At 36.6% G+C, this 22,939-nt stretch overlaps 1 protein-coding gene and 1 long non-coding RNA gene across 2 annotated transcripts in view; both read right to left on the reverse strand.

The window, feature by feature from the left end:
• The window catches only part of LOC105515233, a 779-nt gene extending 149 nt beyond the window's left edge, over positions 1–630 (reverse strand). The window contains exon 1 of the long non-coding RNA XR_001002283.1: positions 18–630. This is a non-coding gene — a long non-coding RNA (uncharacterized LOC105515233). The remainder of the gene's footprint in view (positions 1–17) is intronic.
• Positions 1–22,939, reverse strand: part of VPS13A (vacuolar protein sorting 13 homolog A (S. cerevisiae)) — a 220,188-nt gene that overhangs the window by 139,306 nt on the left and 57,943 nt on the right. The window contains exons 22-24 of the mRNA XM_011947040.1: positions 21,171–21,288; positions 13,613–13,751; positions 1,012–1,096 (exon numbers count right to left, since the gene is read on the reverse strand). Coding sequence (XP_011802430.1) covers positions 1,012–1,096; positions 13,613–13,751; positions 21,171–21,288 — 342 coding nt within the window. The remainder of the gene's footprint in view (positions 1–1,011; positions 1,097–13,612; positions 13,752–21,170; positions 21,289–22,939) is intronic.

Genomic DNA, 22,939 nt, shown 5'->3' on the forward strand with positions numbered 1-22,939 from the left:
TCTCTGCTCACCGCAACCTCTGCCTCCTGGGTTCAAGCGATTCTCCTGCCTCAGCTTCCCGAGTCACTGGGACTACAGGTGTGCATCACCACGCCCAGCTAATTTTTGTACTTTTAGTAGAGACGGGGTTTCACCATGTTGGCTAGAGTCGTCTCAATCTCTTGACCTTGTGATCCACCGGCCTTGGCCTACCAAAGTGCTGGGATTACAGGCATGAGCCACTGTGGCCGGCTGGTCCTTGTCATTTTGAGTTCAACTTTATACCAAAAAAATCCCATTGCAAAAACAACTTTAAGGAATTGTGCTATTTTAAGTAAATTTTAGTTAAAACTTCCTGAAAATATACAAATATTTGCTATTGCCTGAAATTTCTTATATGACTATTGAAGACTAAAATATGCCACTCGAAAACATGACTTTTTGGCATAAGGATTATTATACTGAGTCAATTATTCTGAGAAACAGCAGACAGGAAAAGCTCTGAAGACAGATCCTAAGTTTCCCTTTTGTAAGGGAAATTAACATTTATAAGAGAAATCTACCCTGTAAAGGTATCTTCCTTTCTGTTCCAGGGAAGATGACTCTTACTCACAAGACATTCTTATCAAAAGAGAAAACACTGACAAATCTGCGTAAGAAACCTTACCCTTGTGCACCATACGTTTTCTGGTCGCCTTTCCATATACCTTGCCTCCCCAGCAACCCCTATCCCTGAAGCTCAAAACCTCTTTTCCTTTAAGTCCAAACTGGTATATAAACCCAAATTTTAATCACCACCTCGAGTTACTCATCCCTGAGTTTCTTGCATGTACCCGTGAAATATGAATGCCAGTAAATCTGCTTGTTTTCTCATGTTAATCTGTCTTTCATTCATAGAACCTCAACCAAATAACCTAGATTTTAAAAGGAAAAGATATTTCCCTTCCTCTATGTGGTCTTTTGAGAAAAATATGCCTCAAAACAGAAATTTTAATAAAGTAAGAAAAATATCCTTAAGCAGTTTCATTTTACCATCTTCAGAAACAGACGGAAGTTCCAAGAGAGGAATTATTTTCTGTGAAATCTGTGATGTTCCCAAAGAAGCAGATGTTTGAATCTGAAAGAAAAGTAATTCACTGTTGATCAGCGCAAAAATGTTTATTCACCGCTTATTCCAAAGATGTTTATTCACCGCTTATTCCAAAGATGTTTATTCAAAGTTCTACAACAGTTTTGACAAAAAGCTATCCAATTTGAATTAACTGAGAACATATCAGGTCTAAATTAGAAAAATAAATTATAAAATGCAGATTTTAAAGAAGTAGTTTTACAATTTTAAGGCTAAATAAAAATTGTAGAACTGTTGTAATAATGTCCTTGATGACAGGCTTTGATTAGAAAGAGATCTTATATTTTAACTCAACATAGTATTAAATCAGGACATCTGTGAGGAACACACAAGTCACAATACTTAAAGCCTCTAGAATTGGGGGATTTAGTTTTATTTTTAATCTCTGAAAGATATTTCAGGAAGTTTACTTTTCTACAGTTTGGGGAAATAGAGCACATATAAAAACAAATTTTATAGTTTAAAAAATAATAATAAAAGACCTATCTGAATTTTCCAACCCAGCCAAACAATAAAACATTACCACATCCTGACCTAGAAGCATCTTCTTATGTGTTCCTCCTGGAGCTCATTCCTCCTTGTCACGCTCCCTACCTCTCATCATGATCTTGCTTTTATTTAGTTGTTTGTACTACAGCACCTATGAATGATTATCTAAATAATACGTCATTTACTCCGGCCTCTTTCCAAACTGTAGCATATATGACATACATTTTCCCGTGACTTCCTTCTTTTACAAAACAATGTTTAAATTTTAGCCACACTCATAGTTGACTGAATTTTACTGTGACACTGCATTGCACTGAGGAATAAACCACTACTTATTTGTCCACTATACTGTTGGTGAGCATTTGCGTTGCTTACAGAGTTTTGCTTTTGCTTGTATGCTTCTCATATATTCTAGATACAAGACTGGACTTGTAAAAATATTTTTGCAAATATTTTCCCCAAGCGGATGGTTAGATGGTTTGCCTTTTCACCTTTTTTTACAAAGTCTTTCAAAGAGCAGAAAAATTTAATTTTTATAAAGTCCAATTTATTTTTTTTCCTCCTGATATAGGTGCTTGCAGCTAAAACTTCCCCAATGAGTAAAATTATGTATGTTCACCTTAGCACTATCAAACCATTTTCATAAGTGGTGATAAGACATTACACTAACACCAGCAGCACAGTTTCAGTATCTCCATATCCTCACAATGCTTAGGGTGTTCGAAGATTTTAAATTTTATAAGTCTCACTGGCCATGTCATTCTAGTTTTAGTTATAATTTCACAAATGCATAATGGTTACATATCACATCAAACACAAACAGCTTCCTTGGTTATTTGTGTTTCCCCTTCTGTGAAATTCTGCTCATTTTGGAAAGCAGTAGCAGCATTTTTTTTTAAGTATATTATAATCTACTACACAAAGTACATAAACTCTAAAGTTCAATACATTTTCAGAAAGTAAACACACTCAACCGACCAACTACCCAGGTCCAGTACGAAACATTACAAGCAACTCATAAGCCTCCCTTAAGCTCCTTGCAATCATTAGGCATCCCCCCAAAAGTAACAACTATGTTACCTTAATTTCAACTTTTAATGTTTTGAAACTTTTGTATCTTACATTTATTAGTGAAACTGGGCTATTATTTTCCTCTTCTGTAATGTAGTTGTTAGGTTTTAGAATACAAGTTTTGTTAAGCTCTTAAAGGAATTCGCAAGTAATCCTGCATTCTATTCCCTAAAATACCCTGGAGTCTTGAGGGAAACTCCCCCCATACTCGATCACTGCCCATCACTGCTACATGTACTAGTATTTTTTTTCCTGAGTAGTATTCTACTGTATGAATATACTATTTTTTCTTATCCATTCACTTCTGGATAGACAATTGGGTTTTATGCAACTTTTTACTATTATGAATAACCCTACTCTGAGTATTCTAGTTGAAGTCTTTTGGTGGGCATATGACTTCATTTCTCTTGGGCAAAAACCTAGGAGGAGAATTCCCAAGTTATATGGTAAGTGTATACTTAACCTTATTCCTAAAATCTACCAAACTATTACAAACGGTTATGCTATTTTCAAGTTTCATAAGTAACGTGTGAGAGTTTTAAATCCTTGTCATGGCAATACCTTGACATGGTATTATCTTTCTTCTCACTTTTAGCCATTTTAACCATTATGCAGTAGTATTTCTATGTGGCTTTGATTTGCATTTTTCTGGTGAGTAACAAAGTCAAACACCTTTTCATGTTATCTGTTTCGTCATTTATTATTGAGCTGTTAGTCTTCTCATATATTCCAGATACAAGACTGGACTTGTAAAAATATTTTTGCAAATATTTTTCCCAAGCAGATGGTTAGATGGTTTGCCTTTTCACCTTTTTTTACAATGTCTTTCAAAGAGCAGAAAAATTTAATTTTTATACAGTCCAATTTTTTTTTTCTTCCTGTTATATTTGCACTTTTTATATCCTAAGATCTCTTTACCTACTGCAAGGATTCAAACATTTTCTCCAACATTTTTTGTTCCATTTTTTTGTGGACTTTATACTTAGGTCTATGTTTCATTTCAAGTTAAATGTTTCATTTCAAGTTAAATTCCACATATGATATAAGGGTCGAAATTAATTTACTTTCCACATGGAAATCCGGTTGTTTCAGCACCACATGTTGAAAAGTTGATCCTTCACCCACTTAGCTAGGCTGGCATCTTTGTAATAAATCAAATACATATTAATCATATATTGAACAATTATTATTATTATTATTTTTGAGACAGATTCTCCTTCTGTCACCGAGGCTGGAGTGTAGTGGCACAATCTTGGCTCACTGCAACCTCCACCTCCCAGGTTCAAGTGATTCTTGTGCACAGCCTTCTGAGTAGCTGGGACTATAGGTGTGCACCACCACGCTAATTTTTATATTTTTAGTAGAGACGGGATTTCATCATGTTGGCCAGGCTGGTCTTGAACTCCTGGCCTCAAGTGATTTGACCAGCTGCAAGGAGAAACAAGACTGTGCCTTCAACATTTTACTTACAAATCTCCACAGCTAAATATCCAAGTTCATCACTAGAACATAATTTAACCAAGATCTTTGCCACTTTATAACAAGGACCACATTCCCTTCAATGTCAAATAACATGTTCCTTATTTCCACTTGAGGTCTCACCAGAAACAGCTTGAACGTCCATATTTTATATCAACAATTTATTCAGCGATAGAATCTAGGTTTTTTTCTAACATGTACCTCAAAATTCTTCCAGTCTCTACCCATTACCCAATTCTAAAGCCACTTCCACATTTCTAAGTGCTTGTTAAGCAACAACTCACTGCTTGGTACCAAATCTATATGAGATAGGTAGAGCTGCCATAACAAAATACCACAGACTGGGTAACTTAACAGAAACCTATGTTCTCACATTTCTGGAGGCCACCTCTATCACTAGCTTACAGATGACCTCCTTTCTGTGTCCTCACATGGGCTTTCCTCAGTGTGCATGCATCTCTGGTGTCTCTTTGTGAGATCAAATTTCTTTTTCTTATAAAGACACCAGTCAAACTGGATTAGCGCCCACTCTGGTGGTCTCATTTTAACTTAATCACTGCTGTAAAGAATCTATCTGTAAATACAGTCACAATGTGAAATAGCAGAGTTAGGGTTCAGTATATAAATTCTGAGGGACACAATTCAGCCCATACACTATGTACAAATTTAACAACATATATTAACGAACGGATGCTTAAGCTACAAATCACCAATTTTTAAAAACTTAAAAAGACCTAAGCAAATTGAAAGATACACTATGTTAATGAATTGAAAGACTCAATACTGCTAAAATGTTAATTCTCTCAAATTCATGACACAATTTCTATCCAAATCTCAGCAGGAATTTTTGTGGAAATTGATAAGTTGATTCTAAAAGGCAAAAGAATCAGTCGAAACATTTTGGAAATACAAAAAGTTGGAGGACTAACCTTTCTGGATCTCAAGACATTAAGCTATAGTATAATTAAGACAGTATGATATCAACAAAAGGACAGAAACAGATGGAAATGGTAGACACAGAAATCACTGGAAAAGAACAGTCTGAAATAGACTTACACAGTCTATTTATAGTCTGTGTCATATATAGTCAACTCAACAGTAAAAGAATGGTCTTTTTAACAAATAAAATGGAAATAACTATAAATGCAGATGTAAAACTAGAAAGAGGGTCCCATCACATGCACCACATAGAAAAATTAAATGGATGAGAGACCTAAGTATAAAACCTAACTCTAAGAAGTTTCCAGAATAAAGACATAGGGAAAAATCTTCTTGACCTTAAATTAGGCAAAAATTGCAGGGATGTGATACAAAAAGTTCAATATCTGGAGAAAATATTGCTAAATTCAATTGTATTAAAATTAAACTTTTGCTCTCCAAAAAAACAGTGTGGTTCTTTTCACCAACAGACTAGGAAAAGAATATTGCAAAACACTAAAGTGAACACTAAAGTGTTCAGGAGTAATGGGACATTAACTCACTTTTTTTTTTTTTTTTTTTTTTTTAGACGGAGTCTCGCTCTGTCGCCCAAGCTGGAGTGCAGTGACTCAATCTCGGCTCACTGCAACCTCTGCCTCCAGAGTTCAAGCGATTCTCCTGTCTCAGCCTCCTGAGCAGTTGGGATTACAGGTGCCCACCACCATGCCTGGCTAATTTTTGTATTTTTAGTAGAGACGGGGTTCCACCATGTTGGCCAGGCTGGTCTCGATCTCCTAACCTCAAATGATCTGCCTGCCTCTGGCTCCCTAAGTGCTGGGATTACAGATGTGAGCCACCACACCCAGCTAGTAACGTACTCTCTAACAGACTGAGTATAAAACTTGTTTACACTGGTGGCTGGCAAGATGGCTGAATATGAACAGCTCCAACCTGCAGCTCCAGGCAACATCAATACAGAAGGCTGGTGATTTCTGCATTTCCAAATGAGGTACCCGGCTCATCTCATTGGGACTGGTTAGACAGTGGATGCAACCAACGGTGGGTGAGCTGAAGCAGAGTGGGGCTTTGCCTCACCCAGGAAGCACAAGGGGTCAGGAACTCCCTCCCACAGCCAAGGGAAGCTCTGTGCCATGAGGAATGGTGCACTCTAGCCCAGATACTACACTTTTCCCATGCTCTTTGCAATCCACAGACCAAGAGATTCCCTCAGGTGCCTACACCAACAGGGCCCAGGGTTTCAAGCACAAAAATGGGCAACCATTTGCGCAAACACCAAGCTAGCTGAAGGAGCTTGTTTTCATACCCCAGTGGCACCTGGAATGCCAGTGAGACAGAACCATTCACTCCCTTGGGAAGGGGGCTGAAGCCAGTCTTGCTCAGCAGATCCCACTCCCATGGAGCCCAGCAAGCCAAGATCCACTGGCTTGAAATTCTCACTGCCAGCACAGCAGTCTGAAGTCAACCTGGGTTGCTCGAACTTGGTGGGGGGCGGGGCATCCCCACTGCCAAGGCTTGAATAGGCGGCTTTTCTCTCACAGTGTAAAAAAGCCATCTGGAAGTTCAAATTGGGCAGAGCCCACCACAGCTCAGCAAAACCCCTGTAGACAGACTGCCTCTCTAGTCTCCTCCTCTTTGGACAGGGCATCTCTGAAAGAAAGGTAGCAGCCCCAGTCAGGGGCTTATAGATAAAGCTCCCATCTCCCTGGAACAGAGCACCTGGGGGAAGGGGCAGGTGTGGGCGCAGCTTCAGCAGACTTAAACATTCCTGCCTGCCAGCTCTGAGGAAAGCAGCAGATCTCCCAGCACAGGGCTCGAGCTCAGCTAAGAGACAGACTGCCTTCTCAAGTGGGTCCCTGACCCCCATGCCTCCTGACTGGGAGATACCTCCCAGCACGGGTCGACAGATACCTCACACAGGACAGCTCTGGCTGGCATCTGGCGGGTGCCCCTCTGGGGCGAAGCTTCTGGAGGAAGGAACAGGCAGCAATCTTTGCTGTTCTGTAGCCTCCACTGGTGATACGCAGGGAAAGAGGGTCTGGAGTGGACCTCCAGCAAACTCCAGCAGACCTGCAGCAAAGTGGCCTGACTGTTAGAAGGAAATCTAACAAACAGAAAGGAACAGCATGAACATCAACAAAAAGGACATCCACACAGAAACGCCATCCGAAGGTCACCAACATCAAAGACTCAAGGCAGATAAATCCACAAAGATTAGGGAAAAACCAGCACAGAAAGATTGAAAATTCCAAAAACCAGAACGCTTCTCCTCCTCCAAAGGATCACAACTCCTCCCAGCAAGGGAACAAAACTGGACAGGGAATGAGTTTGCAGAATTGACAGAAGTAGGCTTCAGAAGGTGGGTAATAACAAACTCCTCTGAGCTAAAGGAGCATGTTCTAACCCAATGCAAGGAACCTAAGAACCTTGAAAAAAGGTTAGAGGAATTGCTAACTAGAAAAACCAGTTTAGAGAAGAACATAAATGACCTGATGGAGTGGAAAAACACAGCAGGAGAACTTTGTGAAGCACATACAAGTATCAACAGCCAAATCGATCAAGTGGAAGAAAGGGTATCAGAGACTGAAGATCGACTTAATGAAATAAAGCATGAAGACAAGATTAGAGAAAAAAGAATGAAAACGAACAAAGCCTCCAAGAAATATGGGACTATGTGCAAAGACCAAACCTACATTTGATTGGTATACCTGAAAGTGGTGGGGAGAATGGAACCAAGTTGGAAAACACTCTTCAGGATATTATCCAGGAGAACTTCCCCAACCTAGCAAGACAGGCCAATATTCAAATTCAGGAAATACAGAGAACACCACTAAGATACTCCTCAAGAAGAGCAACCCCAAGACACATGGTTGAAATGAAGGAAAAAATGTTACGGGCAGCCACAGAGAAAGGTCAGTTTACCCAAAAAGGGAAGCCCATCAGACTAACAGCAGATCTCTCTGCAGAAACCCTACAAGCCAGAAGACAGTGGTGGCCAATATTCAACATTCTTAAAGAATAAAGCAAGTTCTTAGAGACCTACAAAGAGTCTTAGACTCCCACACAATAATAGCAGGAGACTTTAACACGCCACTGTCAATATAAGACAGATCAACAAGACAGAAAACTAACAAGGATATTCAGGACTTGAACTCAGCTCTGGACCAAGCGGACCTAATAGACATCTACAGAACTCTCCACCCCAAATCAACAGAATATACATTCTGCTCAGCACCACTTCGCACTTATTCTAAAATTAACCACGTAATTGCAGGTAAAACAAGCTTCAGCAAATGCAAAAGAATGGCAATTATAACAGTCCCTCAGGCCACAGTGCAATCAAATTAGAACTCAGGATTAAGAAATTCACTCAAAACCGCACAACTACATGGAAACTCAACAACCTGCTCCTCAATGACTACTGGGTAAATAATGAAATTAAGGCAGAAATAAGTAAGTTCTTTGAAACAATGAGAACAAAGACACAACATACCAGAATCTCTGGGACACAGCTAAAGCAGTGTTTAGATGAAAATTTATAGCACTAAATGTCCACAGGAGAAAGCGGGAAAGATCTAAAATTGACACCCTAACATCACAATTAAAGAACAAGAGAAGCAAGAACAAATTCAAAAGCTAGTGGAAGACAAGAAATAACTAAGATCAGAGCAGAACTGAAGGAGATAGAGACACGAAAAACCCTTCAAAAATATCAATGAATCCAGGAGCTGGTTTTTTAAAAGGATTAACAAAATACATAGACCACTAGCCAGACTAATAAAGAAGAGAAGAGAGAAGAATCAAACAGATACAATAAAAAATGCTAAAGGGGATATCACCACTGATTCCACAGAACTACGAACTACTATCAGAGAATACTATAAACACCTCTAGACAAATAAACTAGAAAAATCTAGAAGAAATGGATAAATTCCTGGACACATATACTCGCTCAAGACTAAACCAGGAAGAAGTCGAATCCCTGAATAGACCAATAACAAGTTCCGAAATTGAGGCAGTAATTAATAGCCTACCAATGAAAAAAAGCCCATGATCAGATAGATTCACAGTCAAATTCTACCAGAGGCACAAAGAGGAGCTGGTACCATTCCTTCTGAAACTACTCCAAACAATGGAAAAAGAGGGAGGGATTCCTCCCTAACTCATTTTATGAGGCCAGCCTCATCCTGCTACCAAAACCTGGCAGAGACACACACAAAAAAGAAAATTTCAGGCTAATATCCCTGATGAACATCAATGTGAAAATCCTCAATAAAATACTGGCAAACCAAATCCAGCAGCACATCAAAAAGCTTAATCCACCACAATTAAGGTTGGCTTCATCCCTGAGATGCAAGGCTGGTTCAACATACGCAAATCAATAAATGTAATCCATCACATAAACTGAACCAATGACAAAAACCACATGATTACCTCAATAGATTCAGAAAAGGCCTTTGATAAAATTCAACACCCCTTCATGCTAAAAATTCTCAATAAACTAGGTATTCATGGAATGTATCTCAAAATACTAAGAGCTATTTATGACAAAGCAACAGACAATATCATACTGAATGGGCAAAACCTGGAAGCATTCCCTCTGAAAACTGGTACAAGACAAGACTGCCCTCTCTTACCACACCTATTCAACATAGTATAAAAATTTTGGCCAGGGAAATCAGGCAAGAGAAAGAAATAAAGGGTATTCAAAAAGGAAGAAAGGAAATCAAATCGTCTCTGTTTGCAGATGACATGACTGTATATTTAGAAAACCCCAATGCCTCAGCCCAAAATCTCCTTAGCTGATAAGCAACTTCAGCAAAGTCTCACGATACAAAATCAATGTGCAAAAATCACAAGCATTTCTATACACCAATAACAGAGAGAGAGCCAAATCATGAGTGAACTCCCATTCACAATTGCCACAAAGAGAATAAGATACCTAGGAATCCAACTTACAAGGGATGTGAAGGACCTCTTCAAGAAGAACTATAAACCACTGCTCAAGGAAATAAGAGACGACACAAACAAATGGGAAAACATTCCAAGCTCATGAATAGTAATAATCAATATTGTGAAATGGCCATACTGCCCAAAGTAATTTATAGATTCAGCGCTATTCACATCAAGCTACCATTGACTTTCTTCGCAGAATTCGAAAAAACTACTTTAAATTTCCTATGGAACCAAAAAAGAGCCTGTATAGCCAAGACAATCCTAAGCAAAAGAACAAAGCTGGAGGCATCACGCTACCTAACTTCAAACCATACTACAAGGCTACAGTAACCAAAACAGCATGGTACTGGTACCAAAACAGAGATACAGACCAATGGAACAGAACAGGGGCCTCAGAAATAACCCCACACATCTACAACCATCCGATCTTTGACAAACCTGACAAAAACAAGCAATGGGGGAAGGATTCCCTATTTAATAAATGGTGTTGGGAAAACTGGCTAGCCATATGCAGAAAACTGAAACTGGACCACTTCCTTAGACCTTATACAAAAATTAATTCAAGATGGATTAAAGATGTAAAACCATAAAAACTCTAGAAGGAAACCTAGACAATACCATTCAGGACACAGGAATAGGCAAAGACTTCATGACTAAAACACCAAAAGCAATGGCAACAAAAGCCAAAATTGACAAATGGGATCTAATTAAACTAAAGAGCTTCTGCACAGCGAAAGAAACTATCATCAGAGTGAGCAGGCAACCTACAGAATGGGAGAAAATTTTTACAATCTATCCATCTGACGAAGGGCTAATATCCAGAATCTACAAAGAACTGAAAAAAATTTACAAAAAACCAACAACCCCATCAAAAACTGGGTGAAAGATATGAACAGACACTTCTCAAAAGAAGATATTTATGCAGCCAACAAACATGAAAAAAAGGTCATCATCACTGGTCATTAGAGAAATGCAAAACAAAACAACGAGATACCATCTCACGCCAGTTAGAATGTCGGTCATTAAAAAGTCGGGGAACAACAGATGCTGGAGAGGATGCGGCGAAACAGTAATGCTTTTACACTGTTGGGAGTGTAAATTAGTTCAACCATTGTGGAAGACAGTGTGGCAATTCCTCAAGGATCTAGAACCAGAAATACCATTTGACCCAGCAATCCCATTACTAAGTATATACCCAAAGGATTATAAATCGTTCTACTATAAAGACACATGCACATGTACGTTTAATGCAGCACTGTTCACAATAGCAAAGACTTGGAACCAACCCAAATGCCCATCAATGACAGACTGGATTAAGAAAATGTGACACATATACACCATGGAATACTATGCAACCATAAAAAAGGATGAGTTCATGTCCTTTGCAGGGACATGGATGAAGCTGGAAACCATTATTCTCAGCAAAGTAACACAGGAACAGAAAACCAAACACTGCAAGTTCTCACTCATAAGTGGGAGTTGAACAATGAGAACACATGAAAACAGGGAAGGGAATATTACACACTGGGGCCTGTTGAGGGGTGGGGGGCTAGGGGAGAGATAGCATTAGGAGAAATACCTAACGTAGATGCTGGGTTGATGGGTGCAGTAAACCACCATGGCACGTGTATACCTATGTAACAAACCTGCATGTTATGCACATGTATACCATAACTTAAAGTATAATTTAAAAAAAAAAAAGTTATTTACACTATTTTTGGAATGTTCCAAGTTTGAAACTACTTCAAAAGAAAAGCATTTAAACAGGAGTAAAGAACCCTCTGTACCCCCCAAAAATGGAGGGGAAGGTGAATATATTTTTTTCTTTCTGAAATTCTCTTGGAAAGAAAAAAGTCACATGATACAAATCTAGAAATCATGAAGGGAAAAAAAATTGACTATGTAAAAAATAAAATGCTTTTGCCTGGCAAAAATAAATTTATATATGAGATAAAAATCAAACAACAAAATGAGGAAAAAACAGGAATTTTAAATGACAAGCAGGTTATTTCCTTAATTAGACAACCATAACCCAACAGAAAAAAGACATGAACAGCAGTTTCCAAAAACAGAAATTAAAATAGTAAATTTAGGAAAGTATGTTCTACTCATTTAAAAAAGCATTTCAAAACCAGAAGATAATATTTTTCACTTGGAGTAAAATTTTAACATTTGCTAATACTCAGTAATGAAACCAGAGAAAGACATTCATTTACTGTTAGCAAACTGTAAGTTAAGCAAATTTGGGCTGGGCACAGTAGCTCACGCCTGTAATCCCTGTACTTTGGGAGCCCAACGCAGGCAGATCACTTGAGGTCAGGCTTTTAAGACCTGCCTGGCCAACATGGGGAAACCCTATCTCTGCTAAAAATACAAAAATCAGCTAAGTGTAGCGGCACGCACTTGTAGTCCCAGCTACTTGGGAGGCTGAGGTGGGACAACTGCTGGAACCTGGGAGATGGAGGTTGCAGTGAGCCAAGATTGCGCCACTGTACTCCAGCCTGAGCAAATGAGGGAGACTTCGTCCCCAAAAAAAAAAAAAAAAAATGTTTTTGGCAAAATAATTAAAATTCAAAAATCACATACACTTTTATTCAACAATTCCAGTTCTAGGAATTTATTCTATGAATAAAAGTATAAGCAAATATATATATATATAACTATATATATATATGAGGAAGTTCAAAGCAGTGTTTTTCATAACTATAAACGCTCATAATGTGAATATCCATCAAAAGGAGATATATTAAGCAAAAGATAGTATCACCATAAACAAATGAGGTAGATCTGTATGTGCTAACGTAAACATTTATCTAAGGTATATATGATAATAATGGTAAAAATAATACAGATTCAGAATAGTGAGTATAATGATTTCATTTAATTTTAAAAATATAAGAATACAGGCCAGGCACGGTGGCTCACACCTGTAATTCCAGCACTTTGGGAAGCCGAGGTGGGTGGATCACAAGGTCAAGAGTTCAAGACCAGCCTGGCCAAGATGGTGAAACCCCGTCTCTACTAAAAATGCAAAAAAAAATTAGCCAGGTGCGGTGGCAGGCACCTGTAATCCCAGCTACTCAGGAGGCCGAGGCAGAGAATTGCCTGAACCCAAGAGGCAGAGGTTGCAGTGAGCCAAGATTGCATCACTGCACTCCAGCCTGGGCGACAGAGAGAGGCTCTGTTTCAGAAAAAAAAAAAAAAAGAATATACACATGTATGTGTACATACACATACTACATACACACACACATGCATATGCATGTTCTTGTGCATATCTGTACTAGTATACACCATAAATATTTTTTGAAAAACTAGAGAAGCAGTAGTTAACAGTGTTATCGCTCAGGAAAGGGATTGGAGGCAGCAGAAATTAGGAAAGTCGATTTATTATTTTATATCTTCCTTAACTGTAATTTTTACCATTTCAGTTTCTCTCTTAAAATGTAATTTTCTTAATGTCTATTCAAAACAAATTGTAAACTGTCTTACATAAAATTCCTGTAATTGTTTCAAATACTATTAGTGGACTTTCTTAATTCATGCTTATATTAATTTTGAAAATAACATTACCTGGAATGATTTGCCAGGGGCAGATACTTCAGTTACTGGTTCAGGTTTTGGAATGCTTTCAACCAATTCCATAATCCCTTGTAGTTTTTTATCTGAGATTCGTAAAGAAATAAGAGGTAACTTTCCAAAAATCTTGAATCTGTTTTGAAAAGATAAAAATAAGTAATTATAAAGGAATTATTCTGATTTAAGTGCACTAATTAAAAAGACTGTTCTCAAATTATCTGAATCAAATGTGATTTTAAACACTAAAAATCTCTATTCCAATTTCCGTCTTACCTTATTAACCAGTCTCATTAGATGGGCTAACCTCATTATTTTTCAGAAGTTTATGTTTTTATTTCATGTAATGTCCTTCTACTGTTTACTGTATACAACTGATAATTACTACTAATCAAGTGTTTCTCATGTGACAGGCATTGAGGAAAGCACTTTACATGCATTACTGTAAACAGCCCTCACAATCTATGAAGCAGACAACCTATTTTTGCTCTCTATTTAAGTTCCTATACGTACATGGTTCCTATAAGAAAACTAAGGTTTGGCAGTGCAAATAGCCTACTCACGAGACTACATAGCAAAGATCATGGGACAAAATCACATCAGAGAGCTTTATTATTCTTTTAATTGCCTTGACAGTCTCCTTTGAGAGAAAGTTTTCACTATCAGAGAGAGAAAGTTTTCACTCCCCATTTTTATCCCTGCATTTTCCCTAAAAATTACTTTTTCCATGTATGCACACTGATTACTTACGTTATCTTTTTAAAACTGTATTGGAGTCCTACAGAAAATTACAAGCTTCCTTCTATTTCCAATACCCTAAATATTTGTAATTAATCACAAGCATAGTAGTTCAACTTCATTAAACATTATGAATTGATCCTCTTAATGCACTTAAACTTATTTTCACTTTCTTGAAAAATCTGCAAGTTGTGCAATCTAAAGATGCTGGGTACCAAAACAGTACCTACCAAATAGCAAGTATCCTTTTATTTGCTTTCAAATTAACGCAGCTCAATTTTCAAGGGAATGTTCCTGACACTCGTGGAGTTCCAGGATTTAACATATCATATCCACTTTATATTGCTCACAATATTATAAAATAGAAACCAAATAAATTCTAAAATTTCATCTTTCTAAGTTAAGTCATTGTCATTTCTGGCCTGTATTTTAATTATACTAACCTATAAGCTGGTCTGAATCTATAACTATTATCAATCTTTATTACATTATTATAATCGGCTATTTTAATTCCTGCTATGCTATACATATTCCCTGCATCACGAGACTTAAATTCTTCCTAATCATATACTGATAGAGCAAGTCCAAACGAAGATAAAAGTTGCACTTTTCTCCCCTCAGAGAAAGATCACCTACTTTTTCCGGTACCCTGTAACTTACCAAGAAGGAAAGTATTTAAACTATGCTTAAAAATATCAATTCATAGTCATATGTTTACAACAAGAAATCACACAGATCTTTAATCTTTATCATCACAGAAGGAAAAACTTCACAAGAATAGTAGAAAAGAGTAAACAAGCAGGGGATATAAGGAGGGAGGAATGAAAAGACTTAAGCCTTTTCTCTAAAATTGAACCATATCTAAAGCTGGATTTGAAAAAAACAAGGGAATACACAGCATGGTTTTCTTTCCTTCTGTCTCTTAAACCAAATTCCAGGCATTCCTCTTCCGCAAGACTCTCAGTGCATGCTTTGATTTTCTAAGAAAAGCAAATCTAGGAGAGTAAGATTTAGAGCCCTGGACGATGTTTGTTATAGAGTCACTATGAGGTAAAGGTCAACAAAAAAGGGTGTGGGTCACTCCCTTTTATATGTTAAGTATAGTAAGTATTAAAAACAATGTCCATACCATGTACCATACAGGAAAAGGCCAGGGTCTCTCTAATTCCCTCTATTCTTCCTGGTACACTTTAACTAGGCATGAAGCCTTCTCATGTTGCCTTGCTAGTAGCAGCTCTCCTGGAAGTGTTTGGTAGATGTTAGATAAGAAAAGCCATTGGTTAAATTTTAAAATAGATCTGTGCCTGAGGTTTGAATATTTGTAAGGGAGAAAAAAAGGTGCTGTTATAAGGAAGAAGTTAAATGGCTACCTACAGTCTAAAACTGTTTAGAAATAAATCATCTAAATGGCCCAGTCTTAGTTCAAGAGACTTCTCTACTTACGATCTCAGGCACATAGCTTCAGCTAACAATGAAATATAATAATCCCAGTAAACATAAATACATGGACGAATATAAAACAAACGTTATTAGAATTTTGGTTTATAACTCTACTATTTATTTTCTACATAAGTTAAAAGACAAATGCATAACAAATAATTATAATTCTTTGTTAATGGGTATAGAATATATAAAAATATAATCTGGGACATCAATAAGATAAACTGGAGGGGGCAAAACAGGAAACAAGTAGAGTTTCTGCAAGCAATTGAACCTAACTTGGTATCAACTTTATTTTTCACTTTTTAAACTTTGTGTCACCCAGGCTAGAGTGCAGTGGCATAATCACAACCCACCGTAGCCTCAACCTCCTGGGCTCAAACTATCCTCCCACCTTAACTTCCCAAGTAGCTAGGACTATAGGCATGCACCACTACGCCCAGCTAATTTTATTTAATTCTTTATTTATTTATTGTAGAGACAGGGTCTTCCTATGTTGCCCAGGCTGGTCTCAAACTCCTGGCCTCAAGCAATCCTACCAGCTCGGCCTCTCAAAGTGCTGGGGTTACAGGCATAAGACTATGCAACCTGCCTCAATCTTAAATAGACTGTTATAGCCTGGGCAACACAGCAAGACCCACCTCTACAAAAAAATTTAAAAATAAGCTGAGCGTAGTGGCGTGTGCCTGTAGCCCCAGCTACTCAGGAGGACAAGGCAGGAGGATCACTTGAGCGCAGGAGTTCCAGGCTGCAGTGAGCTACAACCACAACACCGTACTCTAGCCTAGGCGACAGAGCAAGACCCTATCTAAAAAAACAAAGAAATAATAAATAGATTGCTATAACTTGAGGATATGATACATAATCTCCATGGTAATCACAAAGAAAATATTTGTACAATGTACGAAACTGGAAATGACAGAGGAATCAAAGCACGTCACACACAAAAATCCACTGAACACAAAGGGCAGCATTAAAGGAGGAAACGAGGAATTAAAAAAGCTATAAGACATACAGAAAGCAAATAACAATATGACAAAAGTAAGTCCTCCCCTTCTGTATTTACTTTAAATGTAAATATATTTTTTTCTCAATTAAAAACTTAAAGTGACAAAATGGATTAAAAAACAGGATACAAGTACATACTGTTTACAAGAGATCACATTAAATCACAGAAAACACACAGGTTAAAAGTAAAAAAAAAATGAAGAAAGACATTCCATGCAAATAATCACCAAAAGAGAGCCGGGATGCCTATAACAAAAACAGCCAAAATAGACTGCAAGTCAAAAACTGTTACAAGCAATAAAGAAGGACATTATATAATGATAATGAAAGTATAAGTTCACCAAGAAGACATAACAATTATAAACATGTATGTGCCAAACATCAGAGTTCGAAAATACATAAAGCAAGCACTGACAGAATTAAGAGGAAGAAACAGACAGTTCCATGATAATAATGGGAGATTTCAATATCTCACTGTCAACACTGAATAGAACCACCAGGAAGTAGATTAATAAGGAAACAGGGGACTGAACCAATAAAACTGACTAACTGAACCAAAATGATGTATATAGAACACTCCATCCAGCAAAATAGACATTTTTCTCAAGTGCATATGAAACATTCTCCAGGACAGATTGATTATACGTCAGGTAAAAAAACGAGTGTCAAAAAATGTCTAAACAGTGAAATCATAGGAAGTATCTTTTCCAATAATGATGAAATGAGTCTAGAATGCAAGAGGAGAAGGAAAAGACACAGAAGTCACAAGTGTGTAGAAATTTAAAAATGGATGGTTAAACAAGCAACGAGATCAAAGAAATCACAAATTAGAAAATAACTCAAGACAAATGAAAATGAAAATACAACATACCAAAATTCATAGGATGCAGCAAAAGTCTGCCAAAAGAGGACTTTATAGCTGTAAACACCTACATTAATAAAGAAGAAAGACCTAAAATCAATAGCCTAACTTTACACCTTAAGGAACTAGAAAAAGAACAGCAAACTAAACCTAAAGCTAGCAGAAATTAAAAAAAAAAAAAAAAAATGAAAGCAGAGATAAATAAAGTACAGAAAAACAATAGAGAAAAAAATTAACAAAAATGTGAGTTGGTTCTTCAAAATGATCGATTGAAAACCTTTAGTGAGATTGAGAAAAAAAGAGAAAAGACAATTTAAATCAGAAATGAAAGTGGTTAACATTATTACTCATTTTACAAAATAAAAAGGGTTGTAAGAGAGAGACGATTACAAACAATTTTACACCAACAAATTGGATAATCTAAATGAAACAAATTCCAAGAAACACAAATCTACCAACACTGAATTATGAAGAAACAAAATCTGGATAAACTACTATGGAGATTGAATCAGTAATCAAAAACCTCCCAACAAAGAAAATCTCCCATGATCTGATAGCTTCAATAGTGAATTCTACCAAACAATCAAAAACCAAAGAGGCAGGAATACTTTCTAATTCATTTTATAAAGACAACATTACCCTGATATCAAAGCCAGACAAAGATACTAGAAGAAAATAAATCTGCAGTCTAATATATCCAAAAAATATTACTGCAAAACTCAACAAAAGCACAAGCAAACCTAAATCAATAGCCCATTAAATGGTTTATATATCATTTACTCTTGGAATTTATTTATTCCTGGAATAAGAGGATTTATTCCTGGAATAAAAGGATTTTTTGCCGGACACAAGAAATATGATTTAACATATAGAGAGCAATCAAGGTAATATACCCCATTAAGAGAATGAAGGAAAAAAAAATCATCTTGATCATTTTTCACATGATCACATGGTCATCTCAAAGCAGAGAAAGGATTTGAAAAAATTCAACACATTTTCATAACAAAAAGTTAGCACACTAGGAACAGAAGGAAACTACCTCAACATAATAAAGGTCATCCATAAAAACCATAAGAACAGCTGACATACTCAATGGTAAAATACTGAAAGCTTTTCCTCTGGGCTCAGGATTAAGGTGAGAATGCCAACCTAAACCACTTCTACTCAAGAGAGTGTTAAAAAATTCTAGACAGACCAATTAGGCAAGAAAGAGATAAAAAGGCACCCATATCAGAAAGGGAAAAAAACTACCTATGTACACAGATGATAGGATCTTATATGTAGAAAATCTTAAATCTGTTAGAACTTTAGAATCCTAAAACTTAGAACTGTAAACAAATTCACAAAGTTGCAGGATATAAAAATCAGTTAAGTTCCCATACACTAACAATAAACAATCCAAAAAAATCTTTTTTTAATTCATTTACAATAGCATCAGAAAGAATAAATTTAAGAAATGAGGCAAAAGACTTTAGTACTGAGACCTAGAAAATGCTGTTGAAATCAAAGAAGCACAAATAAACAGAAAGATATTCCATGTTCATGGACTGTAACAGTCAATATTATTAAGATGTCAACACTATTCAAAGGGATCTACAGATTTGAAAAACTCTTTATCAGAATCTCTATAACATTTTTCGCAAGAAAAGAAAACTCCATCCTAAGATTCATATGGAATATCAAAGGATCCTGAATAGCCAAGAGAATCTTGAAAAAGAACAAAGTTAAATAACTCACATTTCCTGATTTCAAAACTTCCTACAAAGCTACAGTAATCTAAATAGTGTGGTACAGGAAAATAAAGACCTAGAGACCAATGGAATAAAACAGAAAGCCCAAAAATAAGCTCTTGCATATATGGACAAATGATTTTCAACTAGGGTACCATGGCCACTCAATGAGAAAAGGACAGTCTTTTCAACAAATTATATTGAGAAAATGAGAAATTTGAATGCAAAAAAATAAAGGTGGGTCCTTATTCTACATACCACATACAAAAATTAACTCAAATGGATCAAAGATCTAAATAAAAGAAGCTAAAACTATAAAACTCTTTAAGGTAAACAAAGAAGAAAAGCTTTATGACACTGGATTTCGTAATAATTTCTTGGATAGGACACCAACGCATAGACAACTAAGATAAACTGGACAATAAAAATTTTAAACTTTTAGACATCAAAGGCCACAATCAACAGAGTGATAAGGAAACCCAGAGTGAGAAAAAATATTTGCAAATCATATATCTGACAAAGAATTAATATCCAAAATATACTTTAAAACTCTCACAACTCAGGCGGGCGCGGCAGCTCATGCCTGTAATCTCAGTACTTTGGGAGGCTGAGGTGGGTGGATCACAAGGTCAGGAGATCGAGCCCACCCTGATTAACACGGTGAAACCCCATCCCTATCAAAAATACAAAAAATCAGCTGGGCGTGGTGGCACACGCTTGTAGTCCCAGCTACTCAGGAGGCTGAGGCAGGAGAATGACTCAAACCCATGAGGTGGAGGTAGCAGTGAGCCAAGATCGCACCACTGCACTCCAGGCTGGGCAACAGAGCAAGATTCCATCTCAAAAAAAAAGAAAAAAATAAATATCCACATTAAAAGATGGGCAAAGATCTTGAATACATATTTCTCCAAATAAATACATGAATAGTCAACAAACACAAGAACAGATGTTCAACATCACTAAGCATTAGGAAAATGACATCACTTCACACCTATTAGGATGACTATTAAAATAAAAATATAAAAAAATAAAAAAACAGAAAATATCAAGTGTTGTAGAGGCAGTGAAGAAACTGAAACCCTTGTGCTGGTAGGAAAGTAAAATGGTGTAACTGCTATAAAAAACAGAACAGCACTCCTCTAAAACTTAAACACCGAACTACAATATAATCCAGCAATTCTACTTCTGAGTATATACCTGAAAATACTGAAATCGGGGACATAAGCAGATATTTTGTACCTCAGCATTATTACAACAGCCAAACAGCATTAACAACACAAATGTCCATTGAAGGATGAATAAATAAAACATAGTGTATACATATAAGGAATATTAATCAGCCTTAAAAATACATGAAATTCTGACATATGCTCCAACATGGTGAATCTTGAAGACATTATGCTAAGTGAAGAAACCCAGGCACACAAAGTCTAATTTTCTATGATTCCACTTATATAACGTACCTAAAATAGTCAAATTCATAAAGACAGAAGATAAAATGGTTGTTGTCAGGGGCTGGGTGCAGGGCAAATGGGGTGCTATTGCTTAATTGGGTATGGAGTTTCAGTTTGGAAGAGAAACAGTTCTGGAAATGAACGGTGGTGATGGTTGCATAACAGCAGCATGTGTGAACCTACTGACAATGAAGTATACTCTTAAAAATTGTCAAAATGGTAAATTTTATATACATTTTACCACACACACATTAGGTATAGTATTTCCCTAGCTACAGAATTACCCAGAAAATCCACAGTCACACGCAACAAACAATACATACTTGGGCATCCTTACATCCATGAAAACCATGGCCTTAGACAGTTCCAAATTGAAGTGCATGGGTACCAAAATATGCTGGGTAGATACATTGAGTTTTCGTGCTTCTCTCCAATTATCACCTAAGTACAGAAAATGGTTCATATTTAATAACGTATGTAACTATAATATGAAAAACACACAAAACCTAAAATTACTATTAATACTGTATAGTCACACATTCCATTATATGAGAAAATTTCCCCACATCTAGGTAATCTTAATGTCACATTCTCAGGTACATACAATCAGTAGGTTATCAAATCTACTGTACACCCACTGACAGTCACTACACCAACCACATACCTTACCCAAAAAAGTAACATGGCAGTAAGGCAATAATGCAAAAGGTAGTAAAAAGTGAGGTTCTTTAACAGTAACTAATAAAAGCTACCATTTATTAATTTATAATTTCTACTCTTCTAGGCAATGTTTAAATGTTAATTCTCAAAATGATATATAATAATCCCACTTTAGAAAACTGAGACTCAAAAGAATTTATAACTTGCCTGTGATCAATCTGCTAGTGATAAAACTGAGGTCTACTAACACGTGACATCCCCCCCCCGCAACAATCACTGCAGAGTTACAAGCCTAAGTGATCCATAAGGGAATGGTTAAATAACTGAGACCATAACCATATAGCATAATACAGACAATAAAAAACATGAGTTCAAGTGACTAAAATATTACTGGTAAAAGAAAAAATATCGGGATACAAAACTGTATAAATCACGTAAAAAAAATACATTCACAAATACTTCCAGTATAAACACCAAACAAGCACATCCCACATATTCACAGGCACACACATTGAAAAACATACTAAAAGAATATGCAACAAAATATCAATGGTGTTCTTGCCTAAGCAGTAACATTAAGGTTTATCTTTTTGGTTTCTGAATTGTTCAGATTTTCTAAAATAGGTATAATCAGAAAGAAATAACTTTAAAAATTCATAACAAGATTAATGGGATCTCAGTCATATAATGCATTTTCACATATACTATCTCATTTGAACCCAATAATTCTATGAGTCATAAAATTCCAGTCAAGGAAAACCAAACCCAGTAATTTATTCCCTGAAAAGAATTTATGGACTTTAAAAATAATGTACTTTTGCCACCCACTATACCTTTGGGTTTCCTCTACTACAATTAGAATATGATAAAAATACAAACTACGTTCACTATCCTGAAGCAAATATAATTAAAGAAATAAAATGTTTCAGTCCCATACAAATTAACAATTTTGATAACAACTACTTTGGATTCTCACTGTTTCTCCTTTTATTGGTTAGCTCAGGTAATTAAAATCTGACCGGATACAAACACATATATCGCTACATATGGATCTCTTCAACAGATCAAACTTTATTGAATTATCTGCATGTTCACTAACACTCTATGGATTCAAAAGCAGTATAACAGAATGAAAAGAAAGCTGAATGAGTCTGGGGTCTCTTCCTAACTACTTAAAAGGCTCTTGTCATGTGAATTTCTGGCTTCCACTTCATCTTAAAAACCAGCTCTAAATCAGAGACTCCTGACTGGTACACCACAGTGAATGAGATACAAGTATGCCAAGAAGAGTGACCCTTGTCAGTCTTTGTATGGCTGTCTATGACTGTCAGAGTCCCCAGGCTGCTTACTTCTGGCCCTGAGCAATATCTTCTGGTTATCCAGCTGTGTAGTAATACCAGTATCATTTTCAATACGGGCCAACTTTGGTCAA

This window comes from Colobus angolensis, unplaced genomic scaffold (assembly GCF_000951035.1).
Source record: "Colobus angolensis palliatus isolate OR3802 unplaced genomic scaffold, Cang.pa_1.0 Scaffold257, whole genome shotgun sequence".
Classification (NCBI taxonomy): domain Eukaryota; kingdom Metazoa; phylum Chordata; class Mammalia; order Primates; family Cercopithecidae; genus Colobus; species Colobus angolensis.